Source organism: Rhinatrema bivittatum, chromosome 3 (assembly GCF_901001135.1).
Source record: "Rhinatrema bivittatum chromosome 3, aRhiBiv1.1, whole genome shotgun sequence".
Lineage (NCBI taxonomy): Eukaryota > Metazoa > Chordata > Amphibia > Gymnophiona > Rhinatrematidae > Rhinatrema > Rhinatrema bivittatum.
Window position 1 is genome coordinate 304,829,696 of NC_042617.1, and position 21,363 is coordinate 304,851,058.

At 45.3% G+C, this 21,363-nt stretch overlaps 1 protein-coding gene across 1 annotated transcript; it reads right to left on the reverse strand.

Moving 5' to 3' along the window:
* Positions 1-1,599: 1,599 nt before the first annotated feature.
* SLC48A1 (solute carrier family 48 member 1) lies at positions 1,600-21,086 on the reverse strand. Its single transcript, XM_029595108.1, has 3 exons — positions 20,723-21,086; positions 4,784-4,951; positions 1,600-3,906 (listed from the first exon to the last, which is right to left on the reverse strand). Exons 1-3 carry the CDS (start codon positions 20,853-20,855, stop codon positions 3,770-3,772), a joined length of 438 nt encoding a protein of 145 aa, XP_029450968.1. The 5' UTR covers positions 20,856-21,086; the 3' UTR covers positions 1,600-3,769.
* Between the last annotated feature and the right edge of the window lie 277 nt (positions 21,087-21,363).

Consider the following 21,363-nt stretch of genomic DNA (forward strand, 5'->3'; position numbering starts at 1 on the left):
ATATTGATCCTGACCTGTGTGTGCCACTAAAGATTTGCCAAAAAGTTTTCAAATTTTGTTTAATCAAGTATGTGCTTTAAAAAAAAAAAAAAAGTCAGATGTGTTATATTGTTTCCAGATCAATATTATATTACATCGAGATAATACATAGATTCTCAAAGCTATGGAAAATCATGTTATTTAATGCACCTCTTGTTTATTCAACGGGGCTATTCCCTAATAATGCAAGCTTTCCCGCATTAAAATCTTACCACAGCTTCATGGATCAGCCACTTAGTATCTTCTTTTAGGAAATTCTTAAGACTGCTGGTAGGTAGGTAATTTTTTTCTTGTTTTAGGTCCTTTTTCTGAGGGGTTTTTTTTTGTTTTTTTTACTGGTGATGTAAAAAGGAGCTATTAATAAAAGCAGCTGAGAGCACTGACACTTTACCACCATCCATCACTGCCAAAGAGGATAAGGGAAGGGCAATAGGCCCATCCTTGCCAGGGGTTGGCAAGCTCTTGGCATTTAGAGAATTCAGTAACTTGTGCATATGAGCCAGGGTATTAAAAAAAAATAACACTGAAAAATTAAATCCACTTCCCCCCCAAAAGTCTAAAATATAAATGTATTTACTAAATGCCACGGCTGTACATAGCACTGTAAAAAGCTGCTTTTGATGATTCCACTCCATTCCCCAAGCAATATCCCAGCAACGTTTGAGCAGAAGGGGGTTAAACCACTGCCTGGAGGTCTCATGGTGCAGCAGTTGGGGGATAAGCATTTTATTCTAATACACACAGTGCTGCCTCTTATAACCTAGTCCTGTCCTCTGTGTGCAGCATGCATGTGGTATTCCGGAGCCGGTAGCTCCTGTCTTGGACAGTGGCATCACTTTCTGATTCTCTCCGGACTTTTCCACTATCTCTGTTGCTTCTTAGATGGCGAGTTGCTGCCCTCTCCTGGATGCAGACAGCATTGTATGGGGCTGGGAAGGAAGTCAAAAAACCCCAAAGCATTTGATAGCAATAATCAGGGATGTGCATTTGTTTTTCACAAATTAGACAATGTCAAAATTCATATTTCGTGTTAGTGCGCACTAATGGAGTTACTGCGCACTGCATATCTTACCAATACCAATTAGTGCGCACTGTTTTTCTAGATAACGAACTCCTCTGAATTGATACTTTTTAATTTTTAAGTTACATTTTTTAGTGCGCACTAACATTAGTTACAGCGCACTACTACATACTTAGTACGTTGTAAGTTCTATTAGGGCGCACTAACTAACCTGTTAGTGTGCAGTAAGGCCCATTAGTGCACACTAACTCACTTCGTCGAAAATTGCCGGGGGGGGGGGAAAAAAAAAAAACGAACCATGGGAAAATGAAATTTTCCGTGGAGCGCCCAATTCGAAGCCCGAACCGATATCTTTAAATGAAGCACATCTCTAGCAATAATAAGCACCCTGTGCCTTGGAACAGACCCTCATACAGGTCAACACCTGATCATCAGAGAAAATCATTTCAGGCACTGAACAACCAGACTTGGATTTGAACTAATACAAGTGATCAGCAAGAACCCACACACTTGGATATAAATAAGGAAAGAGACCAGAGGCCTGTGCAAAAACTGAACTGTATTTCTGGATTAATAGGCAGCTATTTCCCACAAATCATATAATACACTGCACTACAACAAAGCGATCTGGAGAGACTGTCAGAGCCACAACAGTGATTTAAAAAGAACATCGCTAAAGAAACACACACAAGAGAGGGCCAAGGGCATACAAGAAAAGCACTGACAATATGTAAAAATAGATTGCACATATTTACACAAGGTTTACTTCTTCCATTTATTTTTATAAAAAGCCATGAGGCAGGATGAAAGATCGTTAGATCAAATACCCACATTGTGGGGGAAAAAAAAAAAGATATAGTTGACAGGATGCAGTACTTGAAAGTTAGTAGCTTTGTATAAAATAAGAATTATATACATATATATATCTATATATATATCTATTTAAAAAATCTTCAAAACCTGAAATCTGCTTGAAGGGTTTGGCGAGAATCAATTCTATCAGACCCACGAGCAGCAGGGCTGGTGTGATACAGGCAGGCTTACCAACAAGTCACCAACCACTTTGCACGCATCTAACTGGAACATGCAGATTGTGATGTCAAAGGATCACTCATACACTGTATGAACCAATCGGATCTCTTTCCACATGAAGTAATTTGTGACACGGTTTGTGCACTTGGGGAGAAACAGGAAGGGGTACAATGGTGAGCGGTTATGGCCTAGTGGTTATAGCAACAGCCTGAGAAACAGGAAAACCAGCGAACTAATCAACACTTCTCCCAACAACATAGTTTGGGCAAGTCACTGTATCTCCCCTACCTCACATCCCCACTCAAGGGCTGATGCAATAAAGTGCGTTCATCCTAGTGCATGGGTCTGCGTGTGTTTTGGTCACGCTAGGCTAGCACCCGATGCAATAAGGAGATTAGCGTTCCCAAACAAATGCGTAGCCGATAGCGCCCATCCCGTGTAAATTCCATGCAGATGAGGCTATGAGCTATTATCCCCCGATGCAGGAAATCGCTGGGCGCCCAACACACACTTTTTAACATGGAAAATTTAAGCTCCAGACCCAGAAAAAAAAAAAAAAAAGAAGAGTATGGTCCTCTGTGGTTCCTCCTACTTAGTATCGTCGTGACACGTAAATCTACTGCTTGCGGTGTTGAAAAATAAATGTATATTGGCTTGCTTAAAAAAAAAAAAAAAAATTTCTTATGACCGTGCAGTTTTCGACACCCAGAACAAGGGGTACTTAAGCTATGGGCATCATCAGCAACCTCAGCAAAACAACAAAGAAACCGGCCAGAAGTCTCCTGTTGAGCGCCCGTTGTAACTGTGGGCGCCCGATGAATTTTGAGCGCCTCGGATGCACAATTCTCCCCTAGCGCGTCCCTTTTTTATGCAGCCCCCTCATTTAAATACTGCTTCGGGCACCCAGGGGATGTGGCTGCGGGCGTTTTCAGCATGCATCTTATTAACATCAGCCTCTTAGACTGTAAGCTCTCTGGGGTGGGGACGCAGCGTGCCTGAATTATTGATAATGCCGTAAGCCATCTTGATCAAGAATTATTTATAAAGATGGGCTAAAATCCAAATTATTATTATTTATTAAAGGAGTGGTTCGGAGGGGGGGAGGCTATCAGGGGTGGGGGAAATCACAGAGTTCTGCTAAAAGTCATTTCCCCTGCAGAATAGTCATAAAGACTTGAACCCGGCTATCATTATTTCAGTTTCATTTGAATTAAATGGTGCAGCACAGTCAAGATTTCACTATAAAAACGCTTAACCCTGTCTCCACAGGGCACAATTAATGTGTTCTGAGTTTTCCTCAGAGCATCATTCTCCACCACTGAAACCCCCCCCCCCCCACTCAAACCAGAAATAAACAAAAAAACTCACTTGCAAATAAATGAACACGTATACAATTTAAAAACAAGTCAGCCGGCTGCTGTTCCCCCCCCCCCCCTCCACTGATCAGAGGAGGAGGAAAAGGGCTGTATGTGAGGATCTAGAAGATCCCTGGGCTCCAAGGTGAGAAGTTAATCGCTGTGGAGACTGTAAAGGAATGTGCCCCCCCTCCCCACTCCATCTCTCCCAATCCCCACAGTATGGGTTTAACCGGCAGCACAAGAAGAGGAGAAGGCTTCAGATTCTGCTCTCTCTTGTTCTTCCTTCCGAGTGGGCGCGTGGTCCTTGCAGGGGGGGGGCTCAGAAGTCACTTAGGATGCTTATGTCAGCAAACTCCTTCCTGTAGCGATGGACATAGAGGCTGAGCAGGAAGGCCCACTTCAGGGACATGAAGCTCCAGACGGCGGACAAGTAGTAGCTGTTTGGGTCAGTCAGGGCTGAGGGAAAAAGAGAGAACGAGAAATGAGTACTGTGCCTCTCCCTCCTTCAGCCTAGGATGCCACACACAAAATTCGAGGGCCACGTGATCCACAAATAAGCCCACTTACCAGCAGGCCAAAATACACCCTCCTCTCCGTGGTCCCACCGTAAAATAAAAACTAAAAAAAATCTTGTGATGCCGCATGGTGATGCCCCGCCATCTTTCCAAATCTCTCCACTTTAAAGAAATATTCCTGTCCTAATTCCAACCACCCCCCCCGATACATTAGAGGTTTTCCCTAGTGGCCCCAGGCAATGTGGGCTACTATCGTACATTGTTCCCATTTTCCCTGGGATATTTATTTTATTATTTTCCATGTTAACAATATTGTGAAAACACAATATTGTGAAAGCCCAATATCTCACAGGAATACCCTGCCCCCCGGACTTTCCCTCCCCCCCAGACACACAATATGTCACCCCTCTTCCGGTAAAATATAGCAGTATAGTAATCTCTCCCCGTGGATTACAAAGCCTCTGGTGACGGGGAAATACCCACAGAGCCTGAATGTAACTCGCCAATCTACTAATGAAAAGGTGTGCGCTAAATAAATAAATATAGATGATAATAAAGAAATGTTCCTGCCTTTTAACACACTTTAGTGTTTCTCGTTAGGATGGTACCTTGGTTTCCTCTCTAGGTGCTCTCCCTCTCCCATGCTCCTCCTCTGTGGGTGCTAAACGCTAGACTCTGTTCTTACCAGCACCAGGCAACACAGCAAAGCTGCATACCCAATGGGCAAACCCTCCCACTCCCACCGAGACCTCCCTAAGCCTCTCTGATCTCACAACACCCCCTCTCGGAGGCGCACGGGCACTCTATGCTGTACTTACACTGCTGTTTGGTGATCGCTAGTGTCAGGAATGAGATGATCCCCATCAGAGCAAGGGCCGAGAAGAAAATCCCAATGAAAAGGAAAAGCCGGAGCCCCTTCAACCATGTCCGCCAGAAGTCCTGTACATACATGATGTGTGTGATCAACGTCCAGAGTGCCAGCACACCTACAACATGCAAAGAGCAAGGTTATCAAACTGGGTCACCGTGCCAGGTCAGCTCACCTAAAATAGCAGCTAGGGGAGGGGGGGGGGGGGGGTTCTCAACTGCGAGACGAAAACCAGAAACCACTGTCCAAGGTGAATACCGCAACCTTCGGAATTGGAAGAAACCAGCAGTGTATAAAGACCTCCCGGCCCTTTCAGTCTCTGGCCATTCTCTTTTCCCACTGCAGTACCACAGACCCAACCCAGCTGACTGCTTCAGTTATTTATCTGGACGGATACAACCGATTTGGATAGGTTCAGCCGTTTCATCTTGGCATCCGATTACCTCTGGATACCACAGGGCTCAGCAATTCCTTCTATTTTGTTTAACATCTACCTTATTCCACTTTAAAAGCTTTTATCCAGTCTTGGTGTTAATTACATCCAGTTTATAATTCTAGTAACGTCGTCGTTATGGTCTACCACACTTGATTTATCTGCTATCAAGAGCTGGTTATTTCAATCTAGCTAAAACTGAAAGACTTATTTTGAGCCGTTTTGCTCTCTCTGATGCACCTTCTGTCCTCATTTTTGAGGGTCATACAATTAAAATTTTCATCTCAGATTAACTCTGGTGTCATTCTTGATTCCCATCTAATCATGCACTCTGCCTTCTATAAACTGCATCTGTTCCACAGACAGAAGCATTTTATTGATAATGCCGAGATACGTATTGCTCTTCAGGCCCTTGATTTTTCCAGCTTAGATTATTGCAATTCTGTTCTTACTGATCTGCCTGCGAATGCTCTTCGTGTTCTCCAAATGCAGAATTTTGCAGCACGGATCCTGACAGGCTGGCATCTGCGGGAGCACACAACTCCGATATGTCTCCACTGAACCGGCAGCCAGTGGAGAGAAAAAAAGTAAGTATAAAATCCTTATGCTCATAAGAATGTAAGAAGTGCCGTGCTGAGTCAGACTAAGGTCCAGCGAGCCCAGCATCCTGTGACAGCGGCCAGTCCGGGTCACAAGTGCCCATCAGATCCCCAGCAGCTGATCTGTTTCTTGTATCACTCTCCCAGACCTAAGCACCGGCTTTCCCAAGCCTACCTGGCTAATAAATGTTTATGGCCTTTTCCTGCAAGAACTTGTCCAATCTTCTTTTGAGCTCCACTATGTTAGTTGCCTTGCCCTCGTCTTCAGACAGATTCTAGAGCTTGATTGTATGCAGAGTGAAAAAAAATACTTCCTACAATTTGTTTTAAATCTGCTGGTTACTAGTTTCATAGAATGCCCCCTAACCTTGTGCTGTCTGAAAGGGTAAATAACCCATTCCACCCCACTTGTAATTTTATTAAATTTCAATCCTATCCCCTCTCAGTCATCTCTTTTCCAGCTAAAGAGCCCTACTCTGTTTAGTCTCTCCACAAGGGAGCCTTTCCATTCCTTTTATCATTTTTGTTCCCCTTTTCCGCACGTTTTCTATTACCACTATATCTTTTTTTTTTTTAGATGGGATGAAGAGAACTGAACACAATACTCATGTTGTGGTCACACCATGGATCTATCCAAAGGCATTATGATATTCTCAGTTTTATTCTCTATTCCTAGCTTTCTATTCGCCTTTTTGACTGCTGCCGCACACTGAGCCTAAGATTTCAAGGTATTGTCCACAAGAACATTGATCCTTTTCCGGTGATGCCTCCTAACACAGCATTGTGCACTTGTAGTTGGGATTATTTTTCCCTACATGCATTACTTTGCACTTGTCCACATTAAATTGAACCTGCCATTTAGATGTCCTAGTCTCACAAAGTCCTTCTGCAGTTCTTCACAATCTGACTGCTGTTTTAATGACTTGAAACAATTTTGTGTGTCACCTGCAAATTTGATCATCTCATTCATCATTCCTTTCTCCAATAACAAATCACCGAGACTAGATGGTATTCACCCGAGCTCTGAAGGAATTGAGAAAGGTCATGCCCCAAAGGTCCCAACACAGACTCCTACGGCACTCCACTAAAGACCTTTTTCCATTCGGAAAATTGACCATTTAGTCCTACCCTTTACAAAAAAAAACAACCAAAAAAAACCACAACAAATCTAGTAAATTAGTAAGGCAAAACTTCCCTTTGCAAAACCCATTTTGACTCTCCCTCATTAAACAATGTCTATTTGTTGGTCACTAATTTTGTTTTTGAGAATAGCTTCGACCAGCAGAGATATTAGGCTCACTGCTCTCTAGTTTCCCACATCACCCCTGGAGCTCTTTCTAAAAAAATTAAAAATAAAATGGCATCACATTGCCCAGCCTCTAGTCTCCTGGTACTGTGGCTATATTAAATGATGGGTTACAAAACAATTGCAGAAACAGGTCTGCAATTTCATTTTTGAGTTCCTCAGAACTCTGGAGTGAATACCATCTGGTCCCAGTGATTTGTTATTCTTTAGTCTGTCAATCTGAGTTATTACATCCTCCAGTTTCACAGTGATTCCATCTAGTTGCTCAGCGTTATCACCTCTAAATAATATTTCTGATGTGGGTTTGACCCAGACATCCTCCCCAGTAAAGAGAGGCAAAGAATTCATTTAGTTTTTCTGCTATTTCCTTGTACTCTCTAATCATCTCTTTTTACCCCTTGGTCATCTAGTGGCCCAACTGACTCCCTCACAGGCTTTTTGCTTCAAATGTACTTGAAAAAGATTTTACTAATTGTTTTTGCTTTTATAGCACGCTTCTTTTCAGATTCTCTCTTAGCCTACTTGATTACTTTTTTTACATTTAATTTGCCAGTGCTTATACTTGTCCCCGCTTTCCTCATTTGGGTCTGCTTTCTAGTTTTTGAAGGATGCCCTTTTTGGCTTGAGTAGCCTCTTCACCTCTTTCACTATTAAACCACACTAGCAGTTGTCTTTTCTTCTTTCGACCTTTTTTGATGCACGGATTATGTTTTGTCAGGGTGTCAAAAGATGGTCATTTTAAGCGGTGTCCATGCCTCCTGCAAATTTTTAGCTTTGTGGATTGCGTCTTTCAGCTTCTTTTCCAACAAATGTCCCTATTTTATCATAATTTTTTTTTTTTTTTTTTTTTTTAAATAGTTAAATGCTTCAGCAATAATTTTCTTTAGTATTCTCCCTCCAGTTATGTCATATTTTATTACATTCTGATCACTGTTGCCAAGTGGATCCACCATCTTTCTCTCTTGTACCAGGGTCCTGCTTATGACTGAGAACTAGATTTAATACTGTTCCTCTTCGCATTGGTTCCATGACCAACTGCTGCATGAAGCAGTCAATGCTGGCATCTTCCCTTGCATGTCCTGATGTGACATTTACCCAATCAATACTCAGGAAACTGAGCTCTCCCATTATTATTGTGTTACCCGTTTTACTAGCCAGTCTAACTTCTGTTAGTATTTTGCAGTCTGTTTCCTCATCCTGGCCATGTAGGTTGTAATATGAACCCCACTGCTTCACTTTCATCCTTGGAATGTCTATCCACAAGGACTCCAGAGTGAGGTTTGTTACGTGCAAAAGGATTTTTATCCTGCTTGACTCTATGCCATCTTTAACAAATAATGGTCACCCCTCTATCAATTTTATCTGCCCTGTCGTATTGATATAATTTGTACCCTGGTATCACAGTGTTCCACCTTCAAATGCTATGGCTGTCTTGCAGTTATTACCTGAGCCCAAGGCATTCATCTTGGAAATTTTTAGGATTACTTCCCTAGCTTTTAACAGCAGGGGATTAATCCTGTTTTATAAGTCTCTCTCACCCTTTAAGTTCCTTGAGGGCCTGATATCCTAAAGGTGGACCATCACATTTGGGCCGATTCAGTATGGTGTGCTCGGCTGAGCGCACCTTTAGCCCCGATTTGGCCACGCGTTTTCAACGCGCTATTTTTACCCCTTATACAGTAAGGGGTAATAGCGAGTTGAAAATGTGCGGCCAACCCCCCCCCCACAAAAGAAAACTAATAGCACCCACAACATGCAAAAAAACTGCTTTTCTGTACACCCTCCAACTTAATATCATAGCAATATTAAGTCGGAGGCCCCAAAAATAAAAATCTGCCCGCGGCCCACGGGTTGGAAGACGGACGCTCAATTTTGCTGGCGTCCGTTTTCCGAACTCGTGGCTGTCAGCGGGTTCGAGAACAGATGCTGGTAAAATTGAGCGTCGGCTGTCAAACCCCGCTGACAGCCGCCGCTTCTGTCAAAAAGGTGCTAGGGACGCGCTAGTGTCCCTAGCGCCTCCTTTTACCACGGGCCCTAATTTGCATATCTTTATTTACTGAATCGAGCGGGCACTCGCCGGCTCTCCCGCGCATCTTACTGTATCGGCCCGATTGGTAATTAAAGAATTTAACTCCCAAATACAAGAGGTGCACAACCACCGACTCTCGCTCCACCACAAAGTATGCCCTTTCTTCTGAGGGGGTCGAGTGTCTACACTAAGTCTGCCTCAAACCCTTCTCTGTACCTCTCTTGAGTGAGTGTAAGCTGAAGAGCTTCAATCCTTCACCAGTGAACTTGGCAGTTTCAGGGGAGGACCCCTTTCTTCTAGGCCTCAAGAAAGGAGGCAACATACTGGTGTGTGCACAGCCAAAAAAAGCCAGATCTATAAGGTGGATAAAATTCACATGGCCTCTGCTCCAGGGTCCTCCTGAGATGGCCGCAGGCAACCCAACTTCCAGGCTGTCGTGTTTTCTTATTAAGCAAGCCTGGTGTCTATAGGGGGGCGTCTCCTGATAACAGGGCCCACGGAATTCGAAGGTCCTTGGGGTCAGAGATAATATGCCCCCAGCTACTGCTGCATCCTCCTGGAGGCCTGCCTGGGCAGAGAGGCTGGTATTTCCAGCGGGGGCTGTCATATACCTGGCAAACAGAGCCTGCCACTGTAGTCACCCTCTTGGTGCTCAAACCTCATATCTGCGGCCCCCTCATCAGGACCCATGGTCCCTTTCATAGCCTGCCTGCCAATGCATCATGCAGGATGCATTTTGCTGGGGGTTTTTTTGGTTTTGTTTTGTTTTTAAGGGGGAGGAGCATACTCAGCTCATTATAAGAGCCAATGCTCTGCTTCTGTCCTCCCTTCACTGGGTCTCTCTCTCTCTCTTTGTTTTTTTTAAATTAAGCACCCGCTGCAAGGAACTCCTGACCGCCGCCCCTGCACAGTCTCTCCGAAGCCTGGCATCCTGCTGCGTTCCTGGCCTTTCCCACGCCCTGCCTCACCTGCTGCGATTGCGACGATTGAGCCACAGCTTCTATTACTACTTTGTTGCGGCTGCCTCTGCCGAGTTCAAAGAGCCGCGGTACTCAGCTGCACGGCTCTCTTCCACACCTTTATTTTGCTTTTTTAATTCGCTTGGGACCTCTGAGGCAAAGAAAAAAAAAAAAGTGTACTCACCCCTCCTGGGTCTAAATGAAGCTGGCAGCCAGGGCCCCTTACTGCCACCCCAAGCATTTCCTTCTTACTCGTCTATTTTTTTATTATTATTATTTTAAACTTTACTCGGATCCTGCTCATAGCAGAGAGTAGGAGCAGCACAGCCAGAGAGGGAGGGATGGGGAACAGGCCCTAGCCCTACCACGCACTCAAGGTTCCCAGTTCTCCAGCGTAGGAGCGAGGGAACTCCACCCTTGCTAAGGGGCCCACCAGATCCTTAGGGATACTCTGAAGGAACCCAAGGGAGCTCAACTGGGAAAACTTTTTTTTTTTTTAAATCTCAACAGCAGATTCCTGCTGAGAGAAAACAGCCCCTAAGGACTGGTAGCCCAGGAGTTATGGGGCTCAACCAGGCTGAGGATGAACCAAGACTCTAGGGGCTTGTTTACTGTCTAACCCAGTCCTCGGGATACCTGCAATGAATATGCATGAGATAGATTTGCATCCATGGCCTCCACTGTATGCAAATCTCTCATATGCATATTCATTGTGGATATCCTGAAAGCCTGACCAGCTAGGTGTGTCCCCGAAGACTGGGTTGAGAACTCCCAGATCTAACCTGTTGCACTGCTGGAGATTGACCCCCAGGGTCTGGACCAGGGCCACACCTCCCTGTAAGCCCAGAATGAGGAGATACAAGAGGTGTGTCCTCTGTTTCAGGCAGCCAAATCCCATATGCAACGACTGGTTTAGCAGGAAGATAAGGAAAATAAAAATATAGCACCACCCTTTACAGTGCCACACATGCTGTCAGCACTGTATAAATACAGTAACACCTCATGTAGCACAAAGTCTGCTGTCAGCATATAGTATTTATAGCTCCTTGTATATGCTGTGAGCGCTTTATAACAGTAACACCTCATGCAACTCCATGAATGCTGTCAGTGCTATATATATATATATATATATATATATATATATATATATATATATATATATATATACACACACACACACACACACATGTATATAGATTATAGATATAACATCGTGTTCAGCTCCATGTACACATTAGGCATGATATAAGAACACCTCATGCAGCGCTGTGTACAAGTAAACATATATTACAGCACTAAGAACATAAGAACCTGCCATACTGGGTCAGACCAAGGGTCCATCAAGCCCAGCATCCTGTTTCCAACAGTGGCCAAACCAAGTCACAAGTACCTGGCAGGATCCCAATGGGCTGATAGATTCCAAGCTGCTTATTCCAGGGATAAGAAGAGGATTTCTGCAACTCCAGTTTATGGACTTTTCCAAACCTTGTTTAAACTTGGCTACACTAACAGCTTTCAGAGGCAGAGATATACACCCATCAAGCACATTCTTCTTTCTGCTGGGAAGTGCTGACTCATGGGTGGTGGGGGCAGACAGGGAGAGAAGACCTGCCAATGACAATAATTCTGCTCTGTTGTTCACACATCAGCAGCAGCTTTCCCCATATGACAGGAACTAGCCTGACCTCCAGCCTTCCTCTCTATAACATGACTTGGCACTTTCTCAGCTCAGCTGGTGAGGGCTCACTCTCTGACACAGCAGTTTCTTCAGAAGACAGCAGGGCTGCTCCATGAACCCAGCTGCCCTATGCTTTAGAAACCTCTGCAAGCAATTCAGCAACTCTTGAAGATAGGGTGAAGTGGCTGGCTTAGTTCAGGCCAATCCATTCTTGTCCTGCTTGCACAAGGGAAATAATGGTCAACAAACATGCTGTAAGTGAACTCTTTTTACTGGACTAACGTAATATCTGTGGCTAGCTTTCGAGAGCCATGCTGACTTCGGCAGGTCCGTGAGGGAACAGCACAGGGGAACTGAGAAAACCCCTCCCCCAAAAACAAATGCTTCAAACAAAATTTCAAACCTAAATCAGAACGACAAGTTCATACATACAATGAAGCAAAACCAGGACTGGATCATCACCTTATTCTGCCAAAATCAAACTCAGCTGGTTGTCCTATCTGAAAATGAAGCAGTGGCATTCCCGTCGTAACTCCTTCAGTCTCTGACAGTCTTCTCCAGCCCTGGCCTCTGGAGAAGACTGGAGACCGCCAGCTCGTGCTGGGATGAGAACCAGAGCCCAGGCCCAGTCCCGACTCAGGATGATCGAAAGATTTGCCGCAGCGTAGGAGAGAATTCATCATGTGGATAATTGTGAAACATATCGGGAGTCTGCTTCGCTCTGGTTGATGTCTGAGGTGGCTGTGTGGACATCAGGCCTTAAATGTTGCAGTCTCAGCTTTTCTAAGTTGGCAAAAAGTTTCCCTTTCGCCTTCAAATGGCAGGTGCCTGCTGGAATCTGCCTCATTACTGGAACCAGTGATTGGGAAAGCACAACGTTTTGGGTCCTTTCCCAGCCACAGGAATGCAAGTGATTTCATTTTTTTGGGAAGAGGCTAGCTTAGTAAACAGGTTTAGAACTGATCAGACCTTCTCACAAAGGCCTCTTCTTACCAGATGTGTAAGAGCTTAGAGGAGAATAGGGTGAGGCAATTCCAGCAGCCCAACCTCTAGCAGGATAACATTCTTATACCCTAAGAGGTGTTGTGTTGGCTAATGCATTAGCTCTTGTCAGCAGCACAGCACTGTACAGAGTAGAAAAGGTTTTCTAGGAACTTGGGCATCAGCCAAAATTTTTATTTTTTTAGGAGACAGAGGAAAACCCTTGCCGCACTCTTTTTCATTCTGTTCTAATTTTTTTTGTTTTTTTGCTCTTTTATATTTTAATTTTTTCTAAGTTGCTCAGTTTTTTTTGTTTTATTTTCACTTTTTGCCATTTTACTCCCTCCAGCCTCTTCTCACCTGGGCAGGCAGCAACAACAGCCTCTTGCCCTAGGCCCAGACCTGCAATAGTTCCTCTTGGCCTGGGGCTCGACCATCGTGGCTCCTTTCAGCCTGAGGTCTGGCCACCGTGACAATACCTCCTCTTCCAGATAAGGTCTGGGGCCCCATAGCAGTGAATTCCCCTGGGTCGGGGTCCTCCCACAATGAACTTAACTTTTTACCCAGGCCTGCCACAGTGGAGGCAGTTCCTCCTAGGACCATCACTTCTCCAGGGCACACCGCAGTGGACAATAGAAACAGCTGTTCACTGGGGTTCATTGTAGCAAAAGTGGCTCCTCTGCTAGGCAAACGTGACCGTAGAGGCAACTCCTTCCAGGCTTAGGCAAGTTTCAGGTGCTAGATGCCAATTTTTAGGTACCCAGGAAGCTTCCACCCCTGGCACGGACATCCTGCTTCTATTTCTCTGCATCTACCCCATCACTGTGTCCTTGAGCAAGTTTCTGAGCCTCTCTAAGTAAAAGCACAGCCTGTAAGGCCTTTTGCTGGAAGGGACACAATTACACAGTCACATCAAGCTGAAAGACCAGTATAAGTCCCTGGATCACCTACAGGCTGACTGAATCATCATACTACTGATCTTTCTCCTCCAAACCTTTGTCTAATCTACATGTGAAGTATAACATGTGAATATTAAAAAAAAAAATAATAAAAAAAAATAGTGCACCGAATTTCAGCACACGTCTTTTTTTACTTACATAGTGAACAAAAAGTTAACTCTGGATGCAGAGCACTAGTGGCGCACAAATTACTGCAGCGTTAAATAAGCGTGCTAATAAATGTGTGCACAACCCAGAGATCAGCTGTGCACAGGGGGTGCATGCAAAACTTATAAATAATATGCATAAACCATGATTTCTGTTCACGACATGGTTTGTGAGTCTACAATTTTTGAAAAGGTGCTCTAGACGAGCAGAAAGAGTAAGACCTGCTTCTCTTTCAGGCAGGCATAGAGTAACACAATTGTCGCCACTGCGCAGCACACAGACTCAAAACTGTTGTATGCACACCTATGTAAACTCTTTGGAGCAGGCACTTTTTGCAGCAGGTTTGCTGTATGTGCAATTGTGTAGCTGCTGCAATAGTGTCTGCCCCAAGGACTGCAGTTTGGAAATTTAACTTCTGGGTTAGAAACAGAATAAAAATTAACCCCGAGTTGTGCCTTCAGTGACTTGATGCAGCTCTCTGCATTGGGGACTCCTAGCTAATGCCTTCATTAGGCTGCGATTTGCATAAAGGCACAAGAGCATGGCTGCTGTACAGGGCGCCATGCTCAAGGGGGCGCTGCTGCCCCCCCTCCCTCCAGCAATCACCTGTGCCATGCAGGAGGGCGGCTCCTGTGGGCGATGGTAGGTGAAGGATCAGCCTTCTGGGAAGGAGAGAAGGAAGCATTGGCTGCTGGGCAGAAAAGGGGGAGGAGAGAAGAGGGTGCTGGGCACTGAGGGAAGGGAGAAAGACTGCATGGCAGGAGGCATAATGATGCAGGGCAGAGGGTGAGCGGAGTGGAGGGGTGAGAGATGGGTCTATTGTGCTGGAGCCACCGTACTATGACAGAGCGGCAAAGTGCATGGTAATTTCAGTTTTCACACAGGGCACCGGCTATTCTAAAGCCAGTCCTGGAGAAGATCTTAATGTTTGCAGCCATTTTTGGGTGCTAAAATCCTTGCCATGCAGGGAGTAACTTCATGTGCACACATAACCTGCACATCTTATTAAGTGCTGCTTCCTCTGACAGGATGGGCCACAGTAAGAATCTCTTTCTTTAAGGGTGGGTAAAGTAATGTGGGTGCTGTGCTAGTCCACTTGAATTCATGGAAGTAAAGGTCAAGGAACACAAATTATACAAGGGGTGATGCCTTTTCATTAGACTAACAATCATTTCTTGAACAGCTTTTGAGAGTTAATACTCCCTTCCTTAGGCCAAAACAGAACGAGGAGTCAGAGTAAACGTGGCTATTGCCTGAATATATAACATTGGTGTGACTGATAGGAAGGTGACCGAGAGACACAAAATTATGTCAGGTAGTGAGTTAAAAACCCCAAAAGTCCCTGTTAAGTCCTTTTCTGCTAGTCTGATCATTTTAAATTTTAAAATGTTCTGAACTTCCCTTTTAGTATCCCCATCATAAGATCACTGGTGCAGTGGGGGTCTGGTCCTAAAAATGCCCCCCCCCCCCCCCCATGGCGATGTTGCCTCGCTCTCCTCTGTGACGTGCATTTTTGGGTCCGTGTAGGGTTATTCTCGGGTTTGTTTGTTTTTTTAATATTTCTGGCCTGTTTTGCCCACATGGCGTCCCTGCATTGACTATGCAGCAGGAACAGGATCCCCCTTTTCCCGTAGGCTCCTGTGATGTGTGTGCTGGCCCAGTTTGCCGCAGGGTGCATACAATGGCACAAAATCTTGTGGGATTTTGTGCCATTTTCTTCTTTCCGAATTTCTGTGGGAAGCTTGCTTCTTACTAGCTTTTGTTTCAGGTCTGGTGACGGTGAGCTTCTTTCAGAGACTCCTCCTACAGGAATATGGACTGTAAGTCTTATGGATTTCTCTCACAAAAGCTCTCTGTTCTATGACAATATACTGGCAGGGCTCAAAAGGCATCCATTCAAAAATGTTCCTTCCAGATTTGCCAAGAAAAGGAGGACTGTGGTGCCATCCTGGTGCCCACAGCAGGGTGGGGAAGCCCGGGTGCCCTCTGTTTTTGATTGTTGTTTCCGGTGGCAAAAGAGACGGCACGTTAGATACCCTTGGCATTCATTGGTGTATTTACACAGTGTAATTAAAATCTTCCCTTCGGCTTCCTCTTTTTCTACAGAAAGTAATCCCAGTGCAGACTGCTTACTGCCACGGTTAGAAACCATCTCTATCAGGAGCAGAGCAAAGTGAACCGGTCTCAGCATGGAAAAAAAACCCAAGAACAACCCACAACTCTTTCTTCCTTCCATAGTGGAGAGCTCCAGCAGCTATACCGGTCCTGGAGAAAAAAAACAAACAAAAAACCAGATGCTTTGCAGGCTGCAATGGCTTTTCCTGGGCCAGCACAAGAACTACCCAAAGACGATGCTGCAGACGAGCTTCCCAGGGCCTTAGTTAGATATCTTCAACCGGGCCAGCACAAACATTAAATCCAGGATACCTCTGCAGTGATTCAACTCCCCCCTTTCAGGCAATACCAAGGCTCTTCAGAACCAAGATTTTAGATCTGTTTATCCAGCTGCAAACACAACTATAGTGAAAGCGAGGAAAACTGAAAGCAGTTCCAGGAATGATCACAGGGGTTTTGCATCCCTTATCTTTTCCAGAAGAAAAAAAAACCAAACTCTGTCATTTCAGGCAGGTTGCCATTAATTTCCTGGTAGTGTTTTGAAACTGTATTACAAAATTTTGGAATTTCAGCTGACGTGAACAACAAATCCATTCAATTCTGTTCTTCCACATTCATGGGGGGGGGGGGGGGGGGTGAACACAGGGCAGCCATGTTGACTGACTGCTGGACAACAGTTATGAAAAAGGCCCTGGAAGTTACTCTGAATTATGACATAAAGGTACCAAAAGGTAAGCAATGCTTCATCCTCCTCCTCCACATACTCAAATCATGAATAGAGCAAGAAGAGCTGAAGAGAGATATCAGGGGGTAAGGAGAGGGGGAGATGGGCTCCAAGACCCCCCCCAAAGAATGAATACAGCACAAACAGCTGAGGAGAGACCTACACAAGAGAACCTGGTTCAAATGCTTGCACTTGTTTGAAAATGATACCAAACTCTGCAACAAGGTAGACATTCTGTGAGGGATGGAAAAACTGAAAGGGGTCAAAAAAGTGGAAGATTGGTTAAGAGTTTGGGAGCTGTGCTTTAATGCTAGAATAATGTCCATGAAGTTAGCAAGTAGCACATTTAAAACTAATCAGAGAAAAATTCTTTTTCACTCAATGCACCATTAAGCTCTGGAATTTGTTGCCAGAGGATGTGGTTAGTGCAGTTAGTGTAGCTGGGTTTAAAAAAGGTTTGGATAAGTTCTTGGAGGAGAAGCTCATTATCTGCAATTAATCAAGATGACTTAGGGAATAGCCACTGCTATTAACTGCATCAGTAGCATGGGATCTACTTAGTGTTTGGGTTCTTGGCAGGTTCTTGTGGCCTGGATTGTCCACTGTTGGAAACAGGATGCTGGGCTTGACAGACCCCTGGGTCTGACCCAGTATGGCAATTTTTTATGTTATGTTCAAATCCATTCGCCACTTATCAGAAAGAAAAAAAAAGACACACTGGCAACTGCCAAACAGGAAAGGGACTTGGGAGTAATCATCTTATATAGCCTGAAGGTTGTCTGTCACTGTAATACAGGAGCAGGGGACAGCTAACAATATGCTTGGGTGCATAAACAGGAAAAGAAGATAATGTGCCTCATTATAGGTTGCTAGTGAGCCCCCATCTCCAGTACTGTGTTATGTTCACCTTCATAAGGGCAGAGGATGGAAGCAGTACAGAGAACGCCTACCAAAATGGTACAGGGCCTGCAACTCAAACCCTACACCAGAAGGCTTAAGACACTCAAAACGTTCTCCCTGGAAAAGAGAAGGAAGAGAGGGAAATACAGTAGAAACATTGTTAACAGACTTCAATAAAGTACAAGGAGGAGACATTTTTTCAATAACAGAACAGAAGGACAAGGGGTCAAGATATGAAGTTGAAGGGAGGCTAAGAGGAAATGTGAGGAAATACTGAGAGGCTGGTGAATGTCTGGAATATTCTACCTGCAATCAAAACCATGACAAAATGTCATGCTTGGGAGCGACAGAACACAATGAGGTAATAACTGGGGCGGGGAAGTGGTCGGGTAAAAGAAGCAGGCGGGGGTCTGGCTGTTGGGTTTGGAATGGTAGTAGAGGGACAAAAACTGGAGAGGACCAAGGCTACTTGCTGCATCAAGTTTTCAAGATGACAAAGCAAGGTTAACCAACAGCAGAGCACTGGTACATCTTTCAGATATAAATCAGCAGAGATGGCACATTTCCTGGCATGAGCTGCAGTTCCCAGCTGAGAAATAAAGGATAAAAGGGGTCTTTTACAGGCAGTCATACCTGTATGTTTGACAGCTGTGAGAAATCCTTACCTACAGCAGTGTATGCAGAGGCAACCAAGCAGACTGGGTGGGCCAAATGGTCCTCAGCATACACATTACTGTAAATTAGAGATACATATTCAAAGGCATTTAGACGGATAACTCACTAGTTAGCCGGCTAAATGAATATTTGGGCACTTATCCAGCAAATTTTAACTTAGGATCATTTCGGGGAGGAGTTATGTTAGCCGGATAAGCTATCTGGTTAACTTTAAGATAGCCGGCTATATTCAACGTTAGCCATAAAAGTTTATCCAGCTAACTTTGCTATCTGGACAGTGACTGAATATGGACATCTTACAGTCCCATCTGTATGCAGAGTGCTCTACAATCACAGAACAATAATTGGGAAGCAAATGGAAAAGCCATGAAATGCTTTAAGGAGTTAGACCTAATCAAATCTTTCATTGCATGGATTTTATGTAAAGAGCATTTTCTTGCATTTAATTTGGTTGTTCAGTGTCACTCAGCAGCATCCACACTATGGAATGTGGGACTCCCAACAGAATTGTCTGAGCTTACTATAGCCTGCCACAAAAGCCCAATGTTCTCAGTCGATCTCTATCCTGGCATCAAGGGCACAATGCAGGCTCTATTCTACCCCTGCAGCAAAGAACATACTTCACATCCTTGAGGTCCAAATGGCCTGCATGCAGGTAGAGGCAAAAGTTGTTTAAATATTCATTCTCTGTTGCCTTCCTGCAAGAATCCACAGAATTATCCAATGAGACTGTTGCAGATGGGCTTTCAAAGCAACGTAGCTCCCTGTGTGGTCTCGAAAGCTCATCCTCTGGATAATTCTTATGTTGGTCCACTAAATGGTATCATGGCCCTCGAATGATCCGATTTTCTCCAGTACCACATTGAAGTTTACTGAAATTTTAATTAAATGTCATTGCAAGGAGCCAGCCAGGGACCCCCACAGAGGAATACCTGGGTTGGGGACAGCCTGTTTTGTTTTCTACTAGCACATATACCAATGTGTTTTTGAACAAAGCTAATAGCCAAATCAAATTTTATCCTGACCACTCTGTCCTAGCCCAGAAACGTGCTCCCAAAGGATAAAAAGTAAGGATTTCTTACATCTTTCTTTTTGGCACAGAGTTTCCTCCTGCGCCGTTGTGTTTCCAGCTCAGTTGGAAGCAGAGCTGGGATCTGGCCCCGTGAGCCTTCATTCCCTATTTTATATCCCCTCCCAATCCTGAAGTTATGGGTCCTATATTTAGCCGCTAGTTGTCACAAATATACAATGACTGTTAACTCCCCTTCCCCACCTCAAAACTGGGGGCTGTGAGCACTGCCTCTGCAGCATTTCAAGCACCAGCCAACTCAGGGAGTGGAAGACTTGAGCCAGGAATCAAACACAAGTCCTTCTCACTATATTGTGGCATAGGAGTCAACTTTTCAGAACGATTGGGGGGTGCTAAACAATGCAAATTAACCCCACCCTGGACAAGGTTTGCTCAAGCAGCCACAGAGTTGACATCTATGTAGTAACGCGCCACTGAGCCAACCCACAGTTTCTTGAAACACACTGGAAGGACCCTCCAAGTGTGATTATCAAATAGCTACCTACAGACAGACAGAAACAGAGACAGGAAGATAAATAGCACAATATACCCTATGACTCCTGTCTCTCTCTAGGATCCCATCCTCTGCACTCTCTCTCTCCCCTGGTCTCTCCCCCCTCGGCCCTCCATCTTCACTCTCCCTTGGTATCTGTCTGTCTGTTCCTGGCCTCTCCCCCCATCCTGATCACATCACCCCAGTTCTGAAAAGCTTACACTAGCTACCATGATAATTCAGTTAGCACCTGACTACAATTATTATAGATTCTAGGAAATGGTATACAGTGGTAAGGGTGAGGGGCTACAGCAGGTTGGAGATCATGATTTGCTTAATAGTTCTGCTTGGTCAAGATGACCTGGGCAAGTAAAGCTGAGAGTTTTTCCGTTAGTCCAGCTAACAGGTGTACGAGCATAGGTTATAGAGGTTACGATAGTGTGCTTACAACTGTTACTATCAATGGTTGGGATCAAAAGCTGCCTCAAACAGCTTGAATTTGGTAGTGCAATGTGTTATTCCTTTCTCTTAGCCCCTGATCTGATATAACGTGCTTTGAACTCTTTTGGTGGAAAAGTATGTCATAAATAAATGATAATGATGATGAAAAGGACTATCCTTCGGTCTCTCCCCACTCGACTTAGGTCTCTGCCCCCGTTCCACACTCTCCCTAGCCACCCCCGGTGTTTCTTCCCGTGGTACAGCCCTAGCTCTTTCTCCCAGGGTGGCTGCCCTCCCAGACCCTCCATCCTCCTTTCTCCCCCGATGTCTCCCTGGTTCCTTCTCTCCCTCCCTCCACTCCCCCACCCCCGGGTCTCTCACCGGAGAGGCCTCCCATGGCTGCGGTCCAGGGCTGGTTGAATCCAATGTTCCAGGCGAAGAAGGCGGAAAATCCGAAGAGGGCCCCGACCGCCGAGTATCCCATACGGAGCCAGAGCCGCTTTCCCACCGCCATCAGGGCGGGAGCCGAGAGAGACAGCGAGGCGCCGAGCTGCTACAAAACCCCTCCGAGGTTCCGGACAAGGCAGCACCGGCAAGAAAGGCCGCAGCGCCCGGGAGAGAGACAGCGGGAAACACAGCGGCCCGAGGCTCCGCCCCTGCCCTTGTACGGGGAAGTTAGGTTCCGCCTCCATAAACGTAGCCCCGCCTTCCCAAGGAGAGCTCACTCCCGTCCTGATCCGCCTTCCACGAGAACAGTGCGAGGGGAACCTCCGCTTTCATTACGTAACCCCGCCCCTTCGCTGATGAGCCACTCCCCTGCCTCGGGGAACACCCGCGACAAGCCCCGCCCCACCCAGGGGGAACCCCCCCCTCCCGGCCAGCCCATCCCCTCCGTGAACGATAGACACCGGGGTGTTTACCATGTTATTTAAATGAGGGGCGCTTCTCACTGAGGAGTTCTCTTCCCATGGACTAGGATAGGTGTTTGTTATCTCACAGCCTATTGGATCATGGCGGTTTGG

What these genes read in the sequence shown, in the direction of transcription:
- SLC48A1 (XM_029595108.1), bottom strand. Translation starts at nt 20,855, where the DNA reads ATGGCGGTGGGAAAGCGGCTCTGGCTCCGTATGGGATACTCGGCGGTC. An exon ending in AGCCATGGGAGGCCTCTCCG is followed by an intron (nt 4,952 to 20,722) that starts GTGAGAGACCCG and finishes TGCATGTTGTAG; the next exon opens with GTGTGCTGGCACTCTGGACG. An exon ending in AGCGATCACCAAACAGCAGT is followed by an intron (nt 3,907 to 4,783) that starts GTAAGTACAGCA and finishes TTTTTCCCTCAG; the next exon opens with CCCTGACTGACCCAAACAGC.